At 42.9% G+C, this 16517-nt stretch overlaps 1 protein-coding gene across 4 annotated transcripts in view; it reads right to left on the bottom strand.

Annotated features, from left to right (window-relative positions):
• LOC100745504 overlaps window positions 1-16517 on the bottom strand; it is a 37010-nt gene that overhangs the window by 3055 nt on the left and 17438 nt on the right. For 3 of the 4 annotated variants that reach the window (XM_024368748.2, XM_012387508.3, XM_012387510.3), the window contains 2 exons: window positions 324-495; window positions 106-163 (listed from right to left, as the gene is read on the bottom strand). In XM_024368748.2, coding sequence (XP_024224516.1) covers window positions 106-163; window positions 324-495 — 230 coding nt within the window. Of the gene's footprint in view, window positions 1-105; window positions 164-323; window positions 496-13860; window positions 13866-15772; window positions 15778-16517 lie in introns of those variants that run through there. The other variant, XM_033321667.1, reaches the window with a different exon arrangement.

Below are 16517 nucleotides of genomic sequence, written 5' to 3'. Positions count from 1 at the left end.
TTTTTTTTTTTTTTTTTTTTTTTTTTGGACGTTACATAAAAACCAGCCGACGAAAAGTATATTCGAGCGTTGCGCAATGTTAGAACTCTCGAAGGAGCAACTTACATTCTCGATTTTCTCGTCAAGCATCTTGAAGAAGTCGAGTTGGCTGGTGGATATCTCTCTGTAAAGTTGAAAAATGATTAATTCGTAAGTTATTCCGCGGTCGTTTTAAAACGATACTATATGTTTCGTTTGTAGCGACAATTTAGCAGGTACGCGAATAATATATTACGCGATCGACAGAAATTGGAATATATACGGGCGAATCTATCGAAACGTACGCTTGTTGCAACAGAGGACCGCTCCCAGGTGCGTTCGGCTTCTTCTTGGCTTGGTTCTTGACCTCGCCAGAACCATTTTGTTCCTCGTTTTTGTTCACCTCGACCCCATTGTTATTCGTTTTGTTGTTTTTCGTGCTACCGTTACCATTTTTCTGTTCCACAGATGCAGAACCTGCAACATGCGAATCGTAAAAACGATAAACTTCAAATTCACAAAGACCCTGAAACCTAACGTAACGTAGTATAAGTTTGAAAAATCTCGTTACGATCGCAATTCTTATCTTCTCTAATGCAAGCAAAATTCAGAAAAAAAGCAGCGGATTATCAACTCTGTTACCATATGCTCAAAGAATCGCCGACATAGCGATAACGAAAAGTCGCCGATATAAAGTTCGCCTCGGAGTCTCTATTTTTCTTTTCCACTCCGGAGAAAATCGTAAACTCGCTCGTCAGACTGTTAACCCTCTGCAGAACCATCAAAGCTGCCTGTAACTTTCGTTTCTCTTTAGTCGTTTAACGCGCGTGGAAGGAAGCCTTTTGTCAAAACGAACAGGCTCTTATTGAGAACACTTCGACCATAATATAACTTATGCGTAGCATAACGTACGTTAGAAATTCTGTTTGAAACGGTAGTCGCGTCGTGTCTGCTATCTGATTCCATCGAATAGCTCGTGTCATCTGTTCGGGGCATCGCGGTAAAAGCAGGCGAGAAACTAGCCACGTATTCGATGCGAAACGATAGAAACGAGGAGAGAAGCCGTCTGTTAAACACGCGAGGGCGAAATTATCGTTTAAAGTGCGAGTCGAAGGAACCGTATCGAGCCGCTTGCCGTGCCTTTTTCTACCGCGAACAAGCGCGTAAAAACGTAGAGAAAGGAAACGAAGGGAAGGAAAAGGAAATGCTAGAAAAAGCAGAAGGAGAGATGGAATGTCGCGTAATGGGCCAATAATGGGGAGAAACCAGTGCCAAATGAAAACGGTACGACGCTAAAGCGAGACTATTTCTCGAAACTACGCAGAGCGGGGCGTTGAAAAAGAAACGACGTGAAACGCATATAAAAGATGCGAACGAAGTGCAAGGGTCAAGATTGCGCTCGTAAACACGTTTAATCTTATCTCGGGCAGGCTTGACACTCTTAAGGGCTGTCGCGATTGGGAATCGGTCCAAACGGAATATTCGATTAAAATAGACCTGGCCGTCAGTTATAAATGAACAGCTGAAAAGTAAGTGACGCGCATCAACCCGTTACGCCTCTCGGTGCGGCTTTCAGCGACACACATACGTATATGGGGAGGCAGCGCGATACATTCACGAATTACGTTTCAATAACGAAGTGGTAACAGCTTTTCGAAGCTTGGCTGGAAAGCTTGAAAAATGGAGCGCGGTTAATTAGAAAATTGCTGCTCCAGACCGTTAGATCGTCCGACGCTTCGTTACCGCGTAATTTGTCGGAAGACAAATAGTTTGTACAATTAGAGTTCACGCAATGGGAGGCCGCGTTTAGGTAAACGAATTCATGCGCCAGAAGTTTATTTGATCCAACACCGACTAAAATTTCGTTTAAATAAATGGAGTCTCGTTCGATGCCTCTCTCGTTGCGAGTCCGTCGATAACTCGACGCGAACCATCAAATTTGGTTCGCGTTAAGCTTTCCGAGTAAATTAACTGGTTCCAGGCATCCCGTTCAATTAACCGCGCATTATCGTATAAACGACAGAACAGCGAGCATCGATCCGCGGAAACTTGACCTTAGAGTGGCAGCCTCGGTGTACTAAATATCTCGTCTACTCGGCATAACATGCGAGTTACTCAACGCGCGTAGATAAAACAACGAAAACAAGGCGAGATAAGGCTATTGGCGCCAAGGAGCGAGTTCGGCGCCGATCTATCCGACAAAAAGAGATTATTCGTATTATTATAGCGAGCCGATTGTACGAACGCTCTCGTCGACATTGAATTCGACGATCAACGGAGGAGCGCCAAATGTCTGCTCTCCGGAACTCGATCGACCATCGGCGAATCGGGGCGAGTTTCGACCCGGTTTAGCGGCGATCGTTATTTTGAATTGTAAAGCGAGTATCGTAAGCGGAAACGGATGACGGATCGTCTCGCGAAGGCGATCGGCACGCACACGCACGCGCGCTTGCACATGTGGTCCATTCATTGGCACGCGAGGCGACCAGAGACGGGGCGCGAAACAGAGCAAAAGGAGAATGAACTCGGATTACAATGAAACGCAAATAAACCCGAGACACGCAGAGAGCCACGGACGAGCAGTGGCGCTCTCTTTGCACGTGTGTAGGTCAGTAGGTGGGTCCTCGGCTGACTGCGCTCGCCGTTATCGTCGTCATCGTCAGGCTGAAAGCACGCGCCTATCGCGATTATCCGATCGCATATTCGACGGTTGTTTCGCGATACTTTGTCGATACCCACGCGTCAACCTCAACGACCCATCCATGTGTTAAACCGTGTACCACCTTTGACTCTTTACCCGTGATATTCTCTAAGAAAGAAAGGTGCTCACCGTGTGCGACGATGCAAACAATTATATCGAGATAAGTACAACAGCGTCAGGTTTTTTAAACGATCCGATTCTCCTGAATTATCAGAGAAGCGTGAAAATTTTATAACGCAAAATGGTGCTCGTTGCAAGAATTACGAAAACATTTAGAATTATCGATCAACTTCTTAACGCACGAATTTCCCTCGATTTATTAGCGGCGGTGTAACTAGATTTTTACAATGGCACGCACTCCAAACGGATACGCTATATATCTTGCATAAATAGATTTAGTATCTATACGAAATAGTCGACTAAATTGTAACTTATGGCGGTGTATGATCGTATTTTGCATACGTAGCGTCAGCGAACACTTGAAATTAACTTGACCGGCTTAAGTAGTTTGTAAAAAATCGTATGTATCTGCGAAATATAAAGACCTCTGCCGCTACGAATCGTCTCGAACGTCGTTTATTATTCTTTCCACAATGTATACATACTCAGCGAGTCTTGAAATACGCGGAGGAAATTTTGCCAAAGGATATCGCTCGAGAGAGGTGGTTGGTTGAACCTTGACGGTTCAATGAATTTCGGCTTGTGCAGGTTCCTCGCTCCAAATATAGAAGACCGTGGTATCAGTTAATTTCGACTAACAAGTGGTCAGCGAAGAGCCGAGGTTAGCTAGCGATACAAATTCGTATCCTGTTTTAAGATACCAGCGACGAGAGGCATCTATTGGACGATAGAGTGAAAATCGACGCAGCTGGGCTCGAAGCGTTCTTCTCTCGCGGATTAAATGAAACTCCGTGAAACCACGGGAGTGACTGCTATCGAGAAATAGGAAACCGACGAAAGGAGGAAAACTGTCGGCTGGTTGTTTGCGATCGAACCCCGCCTATTACACGACTCGCGCTGCGTGCGAATTTTGTTTCGTTCCTCGTTGGCCGAAGCCTCGCGGCACGAACGCAAAAGAACGTCGCACGATGGAAATTGCTGTGCGTTCGAGCATCGAAATATCTTTCTAGCCAACGTTCGAATTACATGAAACCGGACGATAAGAAATTTATGGCGAATAAATTCGAACACGTGACGAACGCGTGTACGCGTTAACCCGTCGATTTGTTGTTCGTCGTTGGTATTACCATAAATCTTCGTTATACGATCGTGCTACCACATAATCCTGTTAAAGCTTTAATACCATTATCTAACCTCGTGTGATCTGTTTACTTACTTGTTACGCGTGTAACGCTCATGCTTCCGAGAACCCATACAGGGAATAAGAGAATCCTAAATCTAAAAAGCGTATTTTCCAGCGACCGTAGACATCGCTGGTTACGATGCCGTGCCTCGTACGTAATTGCGGCTCGCGATGTTGGAAGCCTCGTCGAACGAACCAAGAGGCTTTTCTAGGAATGTACATAGCTCGCGATCGAATACACGTGACGCTTCGTCGATAAGGATGTCAGTTACGACTTCGCGTTCGTCCGTAGAATTATCGATCCTACGCTGAATTCCTGCGACGATAATCCTGAACGTCGCGACGATATCGCAAAAATAACTCGACTCGTTAACCTTGCGGAGATCATGATTACGGATACATCGCAAAACCTTGTTATAAGAGTTTTCGAACGAGCGTAGCGTAAAGCTTGTTTTGACGGAGAACTGTCCTCGCGTACATCTTGGATATGATTTCTATGAATGCGAGACGTTTCGATATCTCGGTCAGAGAACGAAAGAGAAAGAGAGAGAGAGAGATCGACGAGAATACGACGACGATCTATCAGGAATTTCTTACGACCGCAACCTGCGCAGGATAAAAAGTCAGATTCCTTTCGAGTAAAAGAGATTCGTCTGCCGTTCGCGAGAATGGCCGTTTAATTTCAAACGCTTAAATATAGCAGAATCAATATACTAGAGAAAAATATGCGAAACTAAAAATAGAGTTAGAACGTATCTCGCGAGAAAGCTTCGAATAATCCCACGATGAAATCGTATTTGCATTTGCGAGTTGGAAAGGCCGAGAAACCGGTCGGTTGCTAGGATTCAACGACGTCTGTAGACGCATCGGGAATATTTCAAACGTCCCGGCCGGGTGACGGTAACAAAAAATCAATCGACGGCAACGACTTTCATTCATTCGGTTCGAATCCGAGTGGAGTTCGGGTTTCGAGCTGGCAACGCGCCGAAGGTCGACGTACGTCCGATCAGGCGGAGCAAAATTCTGAAATTCCATAAAACGCCCCCGCGGCACCGCGTCCAAGCGGCAATTTGGTAGAGAGACGTGCGAAAAGTGAAAATAAATCCATGACGCGAGAACGAGCGTCGAACGGTCGTTCTCTCGCGACCATCGCTCTTTTCACCTGTCCTATCTACCTGCGTTACTCTTAATCTTCGAATCGCCGCGATAGAATATCGCATCACGCGTACGTTCCGAGAACTCGCGTTGGCGTTTCCTTTGGTTTCTTTCGTAGAGCGTTCCGTACGATTGGGAAATTTTGTGACTCTGATAGAAATTTCGACGCAGTTCGCGTCAAAGCGCGAGTAACTGGGCTATTACTCGTACAGAGACAAGGAAATAAATATTCTTTGTTCGATTCGATTGTCGATAAGGAGTTCGTGACCTATAGCAGCGGAAACGATGATTATTATCGCTCGAACGACCGAAAATCTCTCATTCGTCTTCTTGTCGGCTTTATCACGCGAAAAGCGCGCATAGCGTGCACGTTCGATAGACATACGTAGACCGCAGGGCGATGACATTAGATCGTAGGATTCATCGCGATAAATCGTGCAGCTTCGCGTGACCCGACAATTATAAAATTTATGAAAACTCCAGAGAAACGTGCACGTTGGCCAGGTATACGCGTTTGATATTTCGGTCGCGACTCGCTGCATTCGCTTGGCGATGTTCGCGAAATTTCGCCGTACGATCATTAAGAAACTCGCCAAGTTTGCCTTGTAAATCTTTATCCTTTGAGAATATCAAGAAGATACCTGTAACACGGTTTATTTCCAACGCGACCTCGCGTTCTTCGTGCCATTTGCATTACCTTTTTTTTATCCCCGCGATACACGTCTAAAAACCACGTCTGCGAAATAAAGATCTCGTTATAAATCTCGAGTCAAGTTGTTGCAAAACCATCGATGAAATAAATTAAAGCGTAAGACGTCTTTGTGTCTTGGCCGAGAGAATAGGAGCGTCGAAGACGTTATTTTACCAAAGATACGCGTCCTTGAAAAGCGTACGATAAAGAGCGACCAAGAAAGACCGGAAATCACCGGAGATCAAAGACCTCGGCAACGGACGAACCTTATAATAGGTCTCGTAATTCACCGATTACCTTGTCGACGTAAGAAACGAGGCTTATCGTGAATTCCAGCGATCGGCGTCATCTCTTTCCTCAGCGTCGCGAGTGGTTTCTGTAGCACGATAAATATGTCGAGGACACGAACGCGACGCGACGTGGCGCGCAAAGTCGACCAGTCGTGGAATCTGGTCGACGTGAAAAGCAAAAGGATCGTAATACGGATTGATAACAGACTCGTTATACACGTGCTCGGAACGTCTGGCCTCTGCATCTTAGCCAAATTCGATTCTCGACGTTATTACGATACTTTGAATCTTCGAAAGATATTTAAACCGCTAGAATTTTTTCTCTCCTTTTTGCCGGATAATTAGACTCGAAACCTTACGGTGTCGCGAACGCGTACAATTTGACGAAGATCTTATCTTCCGCGCTATCATAAAATTTAGCTTTCACTTCTCTAAGAAACGCTTACGTACGAAACCAATGGAATTTTTCGGATAGTCAAAGTTTCAGTTTTGCGATAGCCTGAATGCATAAATTTCACGCATCCTTCGATGTATGCAAGATTTAGCGTGCGAAGTCGAGCAGAGAATATTTCAGGTTTAATCAACAAACAACGTAATATATACGGATCGTCGTAAAATATGCTATACGCAAACGAACTCTATCCTGTCCATAAAAGTAGGGGCGCCGGAAAGTTCAGCTGGCACTTATGCGCGTTCAGCCAAGCTGCTTCTTAAACGCGGCGTTCACTTTTACAGACGACTCTACCAACCTGTAAGAACGATAGAAAGAAGAAAAGGAGTACAGGAACGTTTTTAATCGAGTTGCTTAAGAGCTGATTAATCGGTTGTTAACGCAATCGAAACGGGTTACGACTATCAGTAACGTAGATTTTCAGAATCGAACGCAACACCCACGAGCGATGCGATTGGATAAGCCGGCGATAATAGAAATTCAAGTTGCGTGATTTATTTCTTCTATCAGAGTTCTAAACGCCTGTATGGCCGATGTAGCTTTGTCGCGAAGGCTATTTCTAAGTCTTTCAGATACTATTAGGTTGTCCGAAAGGTGTCTTTCTCTTACAGACGCGTCTCTTACAACGACGCATCTTTATACAGACATGAAACCTAATCTGTCCAACGTTGTAATCTTTATCTTGATAGAACAAAATGGATGTTTCGACCGTTTGCGGAGAGACGCGATCGCGAGGAAGCGCGTCAACGGGAGTCGTAAATTCCCGTTGCGATTAGAAAATCGACGCCACGAACTGATCGATCCCCTATTTCGATTAGGATAATAGAGGCGGTTGAATCGAATATACACTGAGTTAACAGGTTATTAATTACAGTTTATTCCAATAACTCGTAGACTAAATAGATATTAGTCGATGAAAGTAATTAAGATCTCGATTGATAGACAAAGTTACTGTGCAGAGCAGGCAACGTAAGTTTGTATGGTGACGGGTCAAAAAATGTAGAACAGCTAAATTTCAGTGAAGATGATGCTGCGGAGGGAAACTTGCGATGGGTGGGTCCAAGGACGCGAGATAAGCTGATTCGTTAAGGACAAGTTAGGGAAATACCATAGACTTCGCTGTCAATTGGTCGATTTACCAGGTTGGTGGGTGAGGAAAGGGTGCTAATCACCCGCGAGGGAAAGTTGCTAGTGGGAAGCATCGTACGTGAGAAAACCCAGATTTCCCGTATCTTTCCGGAGTAGACAATAAATTTAGAAAACAATTCGAGTCAAATGATATTTGTTCGGTCTGAAGAACCTTAACTAGAAAATTCCTGGGATTTATCGTGGGTCCTTGAGACTATTGAGAGTACACAATGTAGATATCTGACTGTCATGTTGCCCGTGGCCCTGGTTTGTGTAGGGAGTCATCGGGCGTAACAATGGATTATACGTAATTGGATAAAATTATATAAAACGAAAAACATTGTGCATCCATTATTTCCTTATAAAACGAAAGAAACATTTCGGACGACGGCGATAAAGTGCACGCGTACCGAGCGAAAATTCAAAGTCGATTTTCTCGAAAACAAAGCCCCAACGAAAAATTTTTATTCTATATTTTCGACTTCTTTTTTCGCGTAGAATCACCCCCTTTCCGCTTGTACCACCAGTTACCAACCACCCTGTATAAAACAGATTTTTATGGTAATCTCTAAAGATCTCTATGTATTAGGTCGTCCGAAATGTTTCTTTCGTTTTATAAAGAAATAATGGATGCACGATATTTCTCGTTTTATATTATTTTATCCAATTGTACCACCAGTTACCAACCATTCTGTATATATTATATATACAGTGTTTCGTATAACAGGCGTAATATATCCATAAAAGATTCCTATTAGGTTCGAATATTTCCCTGAACCACTGTATACGTATATAGGTATTTCGAAGTAGAATGGATAAATTAAAGCAACGATAGACGATCGAGTCTGTTTACGGATTCCAGATTCTGACGATAAAGATCGTCTTTGTATCAGGCTGGATAGAATCGGGCGAGTGATCAAAGGGGAAGTTAGCTCGTTAAAAACGTTCGCTAGCACGGATCCAACGATCCTGCCTTGTAATTAGTTGATAAAAGAAATAACACGACAAACGGAACCACGTTGGCTCGCGAGGAACTGTGTCACAAGTGTACAAGGAATATACGACGTGTACACAGTCACGTAGTTGGAAGCGAACGCGCATCGTGCGCCGAGCGTACATTAGGTAACGAGGCTTCGTCGTGGAAAATCTCACTACCGTTCGTTGCACGTTCGATATAAAAAAAAAAAGACGAGAAAGACGAGATACCTTTATCTTTATCCTCTAACACGCTGTATTTAATCGAGCGGTTACTAAAGTTCTCGTACACTTTTCGTTGCAGTGTCGAAACGTCGACGAATTAATAGCGTAAGGTTAAAACGTTAAACGAAATGAAACGAAACGTCAAACAGGCAGAAATTAATTAACGCGAAACAAAAAATTCCATCGCCTTTGAAAAACTCGAAACGTTTATTCCACAAATAGGAGAGGTCGTCGCGTTTCGATGCCGTCAGAACGTGGAATTCGAATTATGCGCGCGATACATATGAAACGCGAATCACGGACACGATGTGCAGCGTTCGATGTTGAATCACGATGACGAAGAACTGGTAGGGACAAGGTGGAGCGCCGTAAAGAACGTCGATTTTAGCAGTTCCGTCAAGAAAACGAACACGATGTTGGCGTCGACTGGAATCACCTATATTTAGTGTCGGACAGAGTGTTGACGCACGTAACTTTACGTCACGTTTTCTGTGTGCCGTGTGTTCCGACACATGACTGCTTAAATATATTTACACGTAAGGTCGCGAGACCGTTCCTAATGATATAGTAACTACGTGGTCATCGGCTACTACCGAGAGCGTGGCCCACTTTGTGGCTATCGGGCTTCTCGATAAATTTAGGAACGACGCGCAACCTAGACGCGGATGCGTAATATTCTTGCGTCGATATTACATCGCGCGTATTTCCTACTATGCTTTAATACGGCTTTTTATCGATTATTTTCTCGCGAACGTATCGCAGATATTACGAAATCTGCTGGAATAACGCGCAAACAGTTTCAGGGAAGCGTATGGGTTGATAGAGGGTTAAAATAAAAAAGGGGCACGGGGGTTAGGTTACCTTAACTCGAAGCTAAATGGGACGTCACGACATTCCATTCGATGGGAGAACACCTTCGGCGACTAATCGTTAAACTAGCCGAGCCAGAAATATGAAAATTAAACGGGAGGAGCGAACGTTGTAAAATGGATAATCCGAAAGTTCGAATCAGACGGAGTAACTTGTATCGTTGCTCCGAAGCAACGCACTTGTAAAACTTATAATTGATCCAAGTGCCCTTCGGAAAGTTTCCCTGCTATTCGTCGAGATCAAACGAATGTTTTCTCGATTCATCGATGTTAGAGTAAGGAGAGGCGATCGGGGTTATGAGGAAACGAGACGGACGAAGAGGAGAAGAAGGAAGAGGAGACGAGGATGCATTGCGTAAAAACGCTCCGTTTCCACGAGGTCGTATAAACATCGTCAAATTGAACTAAACTCTAACACCAGACATGCGTCTGCCTTTGCCATTAGTACTATCGCGCCAATGTATTTTAGATTTGCTGAAACTTCTAGGATTCTCTGCTGCACGCATGTAACGAAATAAAAGTCCAGGCTTCTCTCAGAGGCGAGAGGTTTGCGATTAAAAGTCGAATAAATCGAACGTGATCGAAAGTTAGACTCGTCCTTCATCGACGTAACGAAATAGCCCATCGATCGATTCGAGTTACGAACGAATTGTTAGCCAAAATTCGGTTAACAATCGTTGGAGATTCCTAGGGTTACGCGGTTTAACGAGTATCGGGAAGTGGGCAATTGATTTTCGAACAAGTAGAAGTACCTTAATTTTTCTCCCGAAATACTCCGTTCCCGATCTGGCTCGTTTTGCAAAAGTTAGCGGCGGGACGTTTGTCCCAGTTCGGTCTTTCATTTCCTTTCGAACAGCTCCGCATGCGGGATCACGAGAAAACGCGGCTGAGGTATTGGCAATCGATTGGTAATTATTCTTCGCGTCCGGTTCCATTACGGTTCTACGATAGACGTTCCAGTACAATGTCTTTTGAATAATCATCGAATAAAGGGGAATCAAATCCTGCAGCTTCGGTACGTTAAGAAAGAAAATCAGCAAAATAATTTGAAAAGAATTTCCTAAGTTAAGGAACAGACAGTAGGGGCAAAGAGAAAAGTCATCGAATATCGACCTATCTACGATTACGAATCTTCGAAATATCCGACGAAAACGTAATCTGCTATTTTAGAAGATTAATTTCCGATGGAAAGTAATCGTGTCTAAATTCGCGCGTTTCTCTGCTATTTTACAGCAAGGTCGAGCGATCGAATCGTACTGGCAAGAAGAAAGAGCTTTTCCGACAGTATCCACGCGTTCCAGTAAGCGTCGTAGTATAGCTACGTAGAACTGTTGCTTCGTAGCCAAGGTCGAATATTCGTCGGGGAAATGATCGATTAAACCCTTGATCCACGGACGCCAGATAAACGTAAGTTTTTCCATGAAATGGCGTAACGATGCGTAAAGAAAGAGAAAAGATAGGAAACGATGCTATGCGATAACACAGGTGATAACGAAAGAAACGTCCTATTTTTTTTTTTAATCGATCGATAAATGGCGTCCGTGAAACGCTCGACCGTTTCAAAAATATTGGGTAAATATTCCCAAGTCCTACAAAACGAATCTACCACGCTATATCACGTTGAATCAGTTTCTAATAATAATATCGTTCAAATGCCAGAAACCGGAGTAAGACTTTTATTTAGCGTGCAACTTTCGAAACGTCGATCAACGTGTTCCAAGCGATTCCAATTACTTTCGTTCGATGTATAATGCACTTTTCTCGGCGATAATTTTTTCAACGAGCGACCGATAAACGAACTTGGAGAAAACGCTCGATTGTTTCGCGGAGAAACGAGCTCGTTCCACGAGGACCACTTTCGCAGCGTTCTCCTCGATTCAGCGAGGCTCCAGCTCGCTTCCTTTCACCCCTCGCGGATGCAGAACTAGCCGAAAGATCAATTGTCCGCTTTGAAATAAATCGGTCGTTGAAACGCGCATTGTGCTACGCCCTTATCGACAGCGAGGGAAACAAAGATGCCGAGAGAGGATGTAGACGGAGAGAAAGGAAGAAAGCAGCAATAAAGGACGACGATTCTTTTCACCGTAGCTATGGGAAACGATTAACAAAGTTAATAATATAACATCGATGAAAGGCGTCGCTTTGAGCGGTCTCAGGACGGACCAAGCTCGCTGGTGCACGACAAACTTGCACGTAATCAACCAGAGGCGTAATTAACTGCGACGCAATTAGTTCACCTTCGACGCGATGTGCACCCGCTATTTCATCGATTCTCTCTCTCTCTCTCTCTCTCTCTCTCTCTCTCTTTCTCTCTCGAGTTGATCGATGCATTACCGAATTCTAGTTAGAAGAAACATCAAAGATACTAGCTTGATTAATAAAATCGACCGCTGGTCGTGATAAGCGAGTCTTGAGCACTTTCGCTGGAACAGCCTTGGATCGTATCTTCTTTTATCTGAACGCTAAAAACCATCGATTAAGTGGAAATTGTTTTTGTACAAGATTCATGAGAACGAAACCGTGTCCTACGTGACGATGATTCGAACGACTAGAGTGGAACGAAGTAAGAAATTTACGTCTTTAGAAATGATTTAGAAGGATGCTGATTCTTCAGCATGAAGGTAAGATGACGAATTCGAGAGGCGAGAACATGGAAGGTCGATGATGTGGATCGTGGTGGCCTTGCCAAGTCTCGAGGACGTACAAACCGCGAACGGAAGTAAAATCGTCCGTAAAGAAGTTGAAAAGAACGGAAAGTATATCTCAAGATTGCGACGGTAGATAATCTTTCGTCATGAAAGTTTCATAAAGTCAAAGAGCAGAGGATACAGGTATAAACGTAAATCGAATTACGTTCACGATGTTGCCGTAAATCGCAAAACCACCACGGCGCTTGGCCTTGCTTCATGACCCAAATTCCCGCAGCAACTTCAGCCTAGAAGCCGCGCATGAAAAAAATAATCCCAGTGAGAAATGACAGAAACCTGTTGGGCTATTGCCGGAAGACGGCTATTGCCCACGAACGATTAACGTAATATAGAAACACGATGGAAGAAGCACGCGAGCGTAAATGTGACAGCGACGCATTTATCTTGCATCCGCTAGGGAGGAAGGATGATACGGAATCGCAAAAACTGCCAGTAAAATTAAGATAAGAAAAGAGATCGAATCTCCGATGATCTTTTCCGATAATTAAGATATTCATTACGAGTCTTACCAATTCCTATTGCGTACCGGTATGTAATTATTTTAACGCTGAAATTTCGCGAGCAATAAATATATATCTCGTAAGAACAACGCTAATTTCGTGATATTATCGCAATTCGTCTTTGCTCGCAATCCCAAGATAACGCGTGCAATTAGTCAGTGTAATTTTATACGTGTTTGCTCGTCGTTAATTAGTTATATAACGACGATCGAGTGTTTCGTCGAATTGCAGCCGCATTTTTTTTCTTCTTCTATTTCTTTTTGGAAATTTCCACGCGGACACGGCCTTCGTAATTGCATATTCCTAATCACGATTCGATACAACAACCTGAAAGCCCGAGGACGAAGAAAGCATCGGTATTGACGATAAAAACGCAAATACAGCGAGCGATCTACCCTTTTATCTGGAAATCACGATACTCTACGATACTCGGACCAGAAGATAATCGAATGGATGGAAGAAGAAGCAAAAAATGGGGATGCAAAGCGAAAGGATTTAATTCGATTTGCCCGTTAGGCAGATTCTTTGTGACGACAGGTCACTCGGTAGATATCTGGAATATATTTCCGCGATGGCTAAACCTTCCTGTCGAGAACAACGAGCTATTGACCCACGTATTATTCGCTGTGTGGGTGTCGTGTGCCATAATTCGGTGGGATTGACCTGCGCTTAACAGATTCATACTGTGCGTGTACTTAAACGCACGCATAAGATGCCGCAGGTAAATTGAATTTTATTCGGAAGCTTTACCCTGAACGTTTAACTTATATCTTCCAACCCTTTGCGTTTTCATACCTTGCCAGTTATCGTGTACTTCGTATTGTCACAGTTTAACGCTAAACCTACCGACACTTAGCGTATACCTGTTCCTACCGTGTGCGGTCAAAATGATCGGTGATTAAAGGAATAATAGTTTTTACGATTTAACTTAGATAATGGTTAATTCATAATTAAATGTATATAAAATAATGAAATAAAATATCGTTCAAATTCACTTTTGTTTAATTTCAATTATACACTCGAATAGAATTACACTTTTATTTATATAGAGGTATATCTTATTCAACTTCGCGGCGTTTTTTTACAAATTATCTTATTGTCAAATGTACATTCGTCGCACAAGTATTTGCCGCACCTTAAACAAATTTTAGTAATTTTGTAACGTTTACAATTTTCTACTTGACAGGTTTTTTTGTAGTAATAAATCTGAACCTGTTGATAGTTTTATTGCATGGTTTTTCCCGCGATTCTATATACAAAAGTAATGTATGCACCAGGTTTATAACAGTTTTGGGAATTCTCTGTAAATTGGCCCCATACTGTAGATACCATTCGGAAATTTATTGGCTCGTAAACGTTGGCTTCTTTCGCTCTTCTTACAAACCAGTATAAACCTCATAATTTCAACAAAGTCATTCCTGCTCATCGTTTTTGGAAAAAACAGCAGGTCTCCAAAGTTTATTCCACAAATTTTTTGCCCGATATGCACCGCGGACATAGCAGAGCAATAAATGCATCTAGTTTTGTTGCATCTAGCTCCCTCTTAGTTTCCAATACTCTAAATGCATCTTCTTCCGTATATTTTATCGTATAATCCCTTGTACGGTGCTCAATGATAAGACAAAATGCTGTCTTTACTTGTCCTTTATGCCATTAAACATATCCGTAAAAATATTATGAACCGATGCCTTGCCAGATTTGGCACTTGCATCTATTTCTATCCAAACTGTCCCATCGGACCCAGTTTCGATACGTTGTTTCTCTACATCAGTCTCGCCCTTTCCTGTCAACGATAATTTCTTTCCTTTTTGCCCTTGCGTAAACGCTTATTTATAATATTCAACTCCGATTCGGTTGTAAATAATTCCTCGTGTGTTTCCATGCTGTTTTCAATTGCTGAAGTTTCTTGCTCATCGCACACTGAACGGTCTTCCTCTATGTCCGTTATTTTTTTTTTTTTATAATTTTTTTTTGAAGTCTTGACATTTCGAGAGTAAATATTCATCACAGAACAATACCATGTACGGAATACAAAATTATTGTCAAATTTGATGTGCTTTACTTTTCCTTTCATAACAAATTTGCGCAAAACGCTCCGAGATGCCTTCCGTCTGAGTTTTAGAGATAACAAGTTTAGATCTCGACTAACTGACTAACAAACTGAGATGCATTCTAGTCGAAAGGACAATAGCAAGTAAGAATATGATCTGTGACGATATTTATACGAAAATGTTGACGAGTATTGGCCGTTTTCCACCAACGGTTACTCGAGGGTGGAGTTGAGAAAGCTTTTCCCGGGTTTTATCGCAATGAGCAATAATCCTAAGAAACTCCTCGATTTTTAAAATGTCTGTAACAATGGACCGTAAAAAATGTTAAATTTTATGGCGGTTCGTCCGAGTTGATACGTCTTGACAACTGGTGGCTATCTTGATCGAGAGATGGATAGTTGTCTTGACAGCTGGTGGCTATCTTGATCGAGAGATGGATAGTTTTATGACAAGATTACGAGTGTAACAGCTGTTATTATTTGTTATTACCGATTTTGTTTGTCATTTGACTTTGAGACAGCCTTTTCTTTGTACCGATTGCATTTACTTTAAGAATAACCAAAATATTTTGTCGGGCGGTCAAACTGACCGCTCACGGTAAACAAGACAGAGTACCAATTCTTCTCAGAAAATAAAAGAGCAAACTAAAACTAAATACCGAAAAATATGTCGGGTTTACATTAGAATTAGAGTTAGGGGCGTGAAACGAATCTTCGTTCGGACTACACGTTGTTGTTATGCAATAGAGAAGACATTGACTAGTGTAAATACGGTTATTATAGAATTGGACAAGTAACCGTGGTAATTAGACACTCGAGAAACTAATGACAATGATCCTAGGTTCAATAACGAATCCGCGGTCAACGGGATGATAGATGAACATGCTCGTAATATCTAAGTCGGACTCTTTGTTAAAACGTGGAATATCCACCGAGCGTACAGACACAAAGTAACTCGCTAATACGACCTCACGAGAGAGAATGACTTTCCGTCGCGATGATGCTGCGGAGGAAAACTATGATGGGGTGTGTCTAAGGACACGAGATCATCGGATTCGTCGAGGATAGCCTTCGTCCGGAAGGCGAGGGAAATTGGGCGAGGGAAATTGACGTTGCTGCTAATTGGTCAATCTCCATATCGGTGGTTAGAAAAAGATGCTAGCCGCCCTCGAGGGAAAGTTGCTAGTGGGAGACGCCCACATTTTTCGTTGAAAAATAGGTCTCTCCTATGTTCCCGTAGTTGGGACAAAGACTGTTTGTCCGTTTGAAGGACCTTAGGTAATTAGATCTTAGTGTTTATAACGTCCCTCGGGCTAGCTGATCACGTACTGTGGAGACGCGTCGGCGTCTGGTAACCATCGTACCCGAAGAATAGGATCTGCGTGTTGGAACCGTTGGAACGTTTACTGTCGCGTGCCGCTAGAAATATTTCTTTTAAGAAGAGATATAGAAT

Source organism: Bombus impatiens, unplaced genomic scaffold (assembly GCF_000188095.3).
Source record: "Bombus impatiens unplaced genomic scaffold, BIMP_2.2 scf_0478, whole genome shotgun sequence".
NCBI classification, from domain to species: Eukaryota; Metazoa; Arthropoda; class Insecta; order Hymenoptera; family Apidae; genus Bombus; species Bombus impatiens.
Note: the sequence above shows the minus strand (reverse complement) of the source record. Positions and strands in the feature narration are given on the sequence as shown.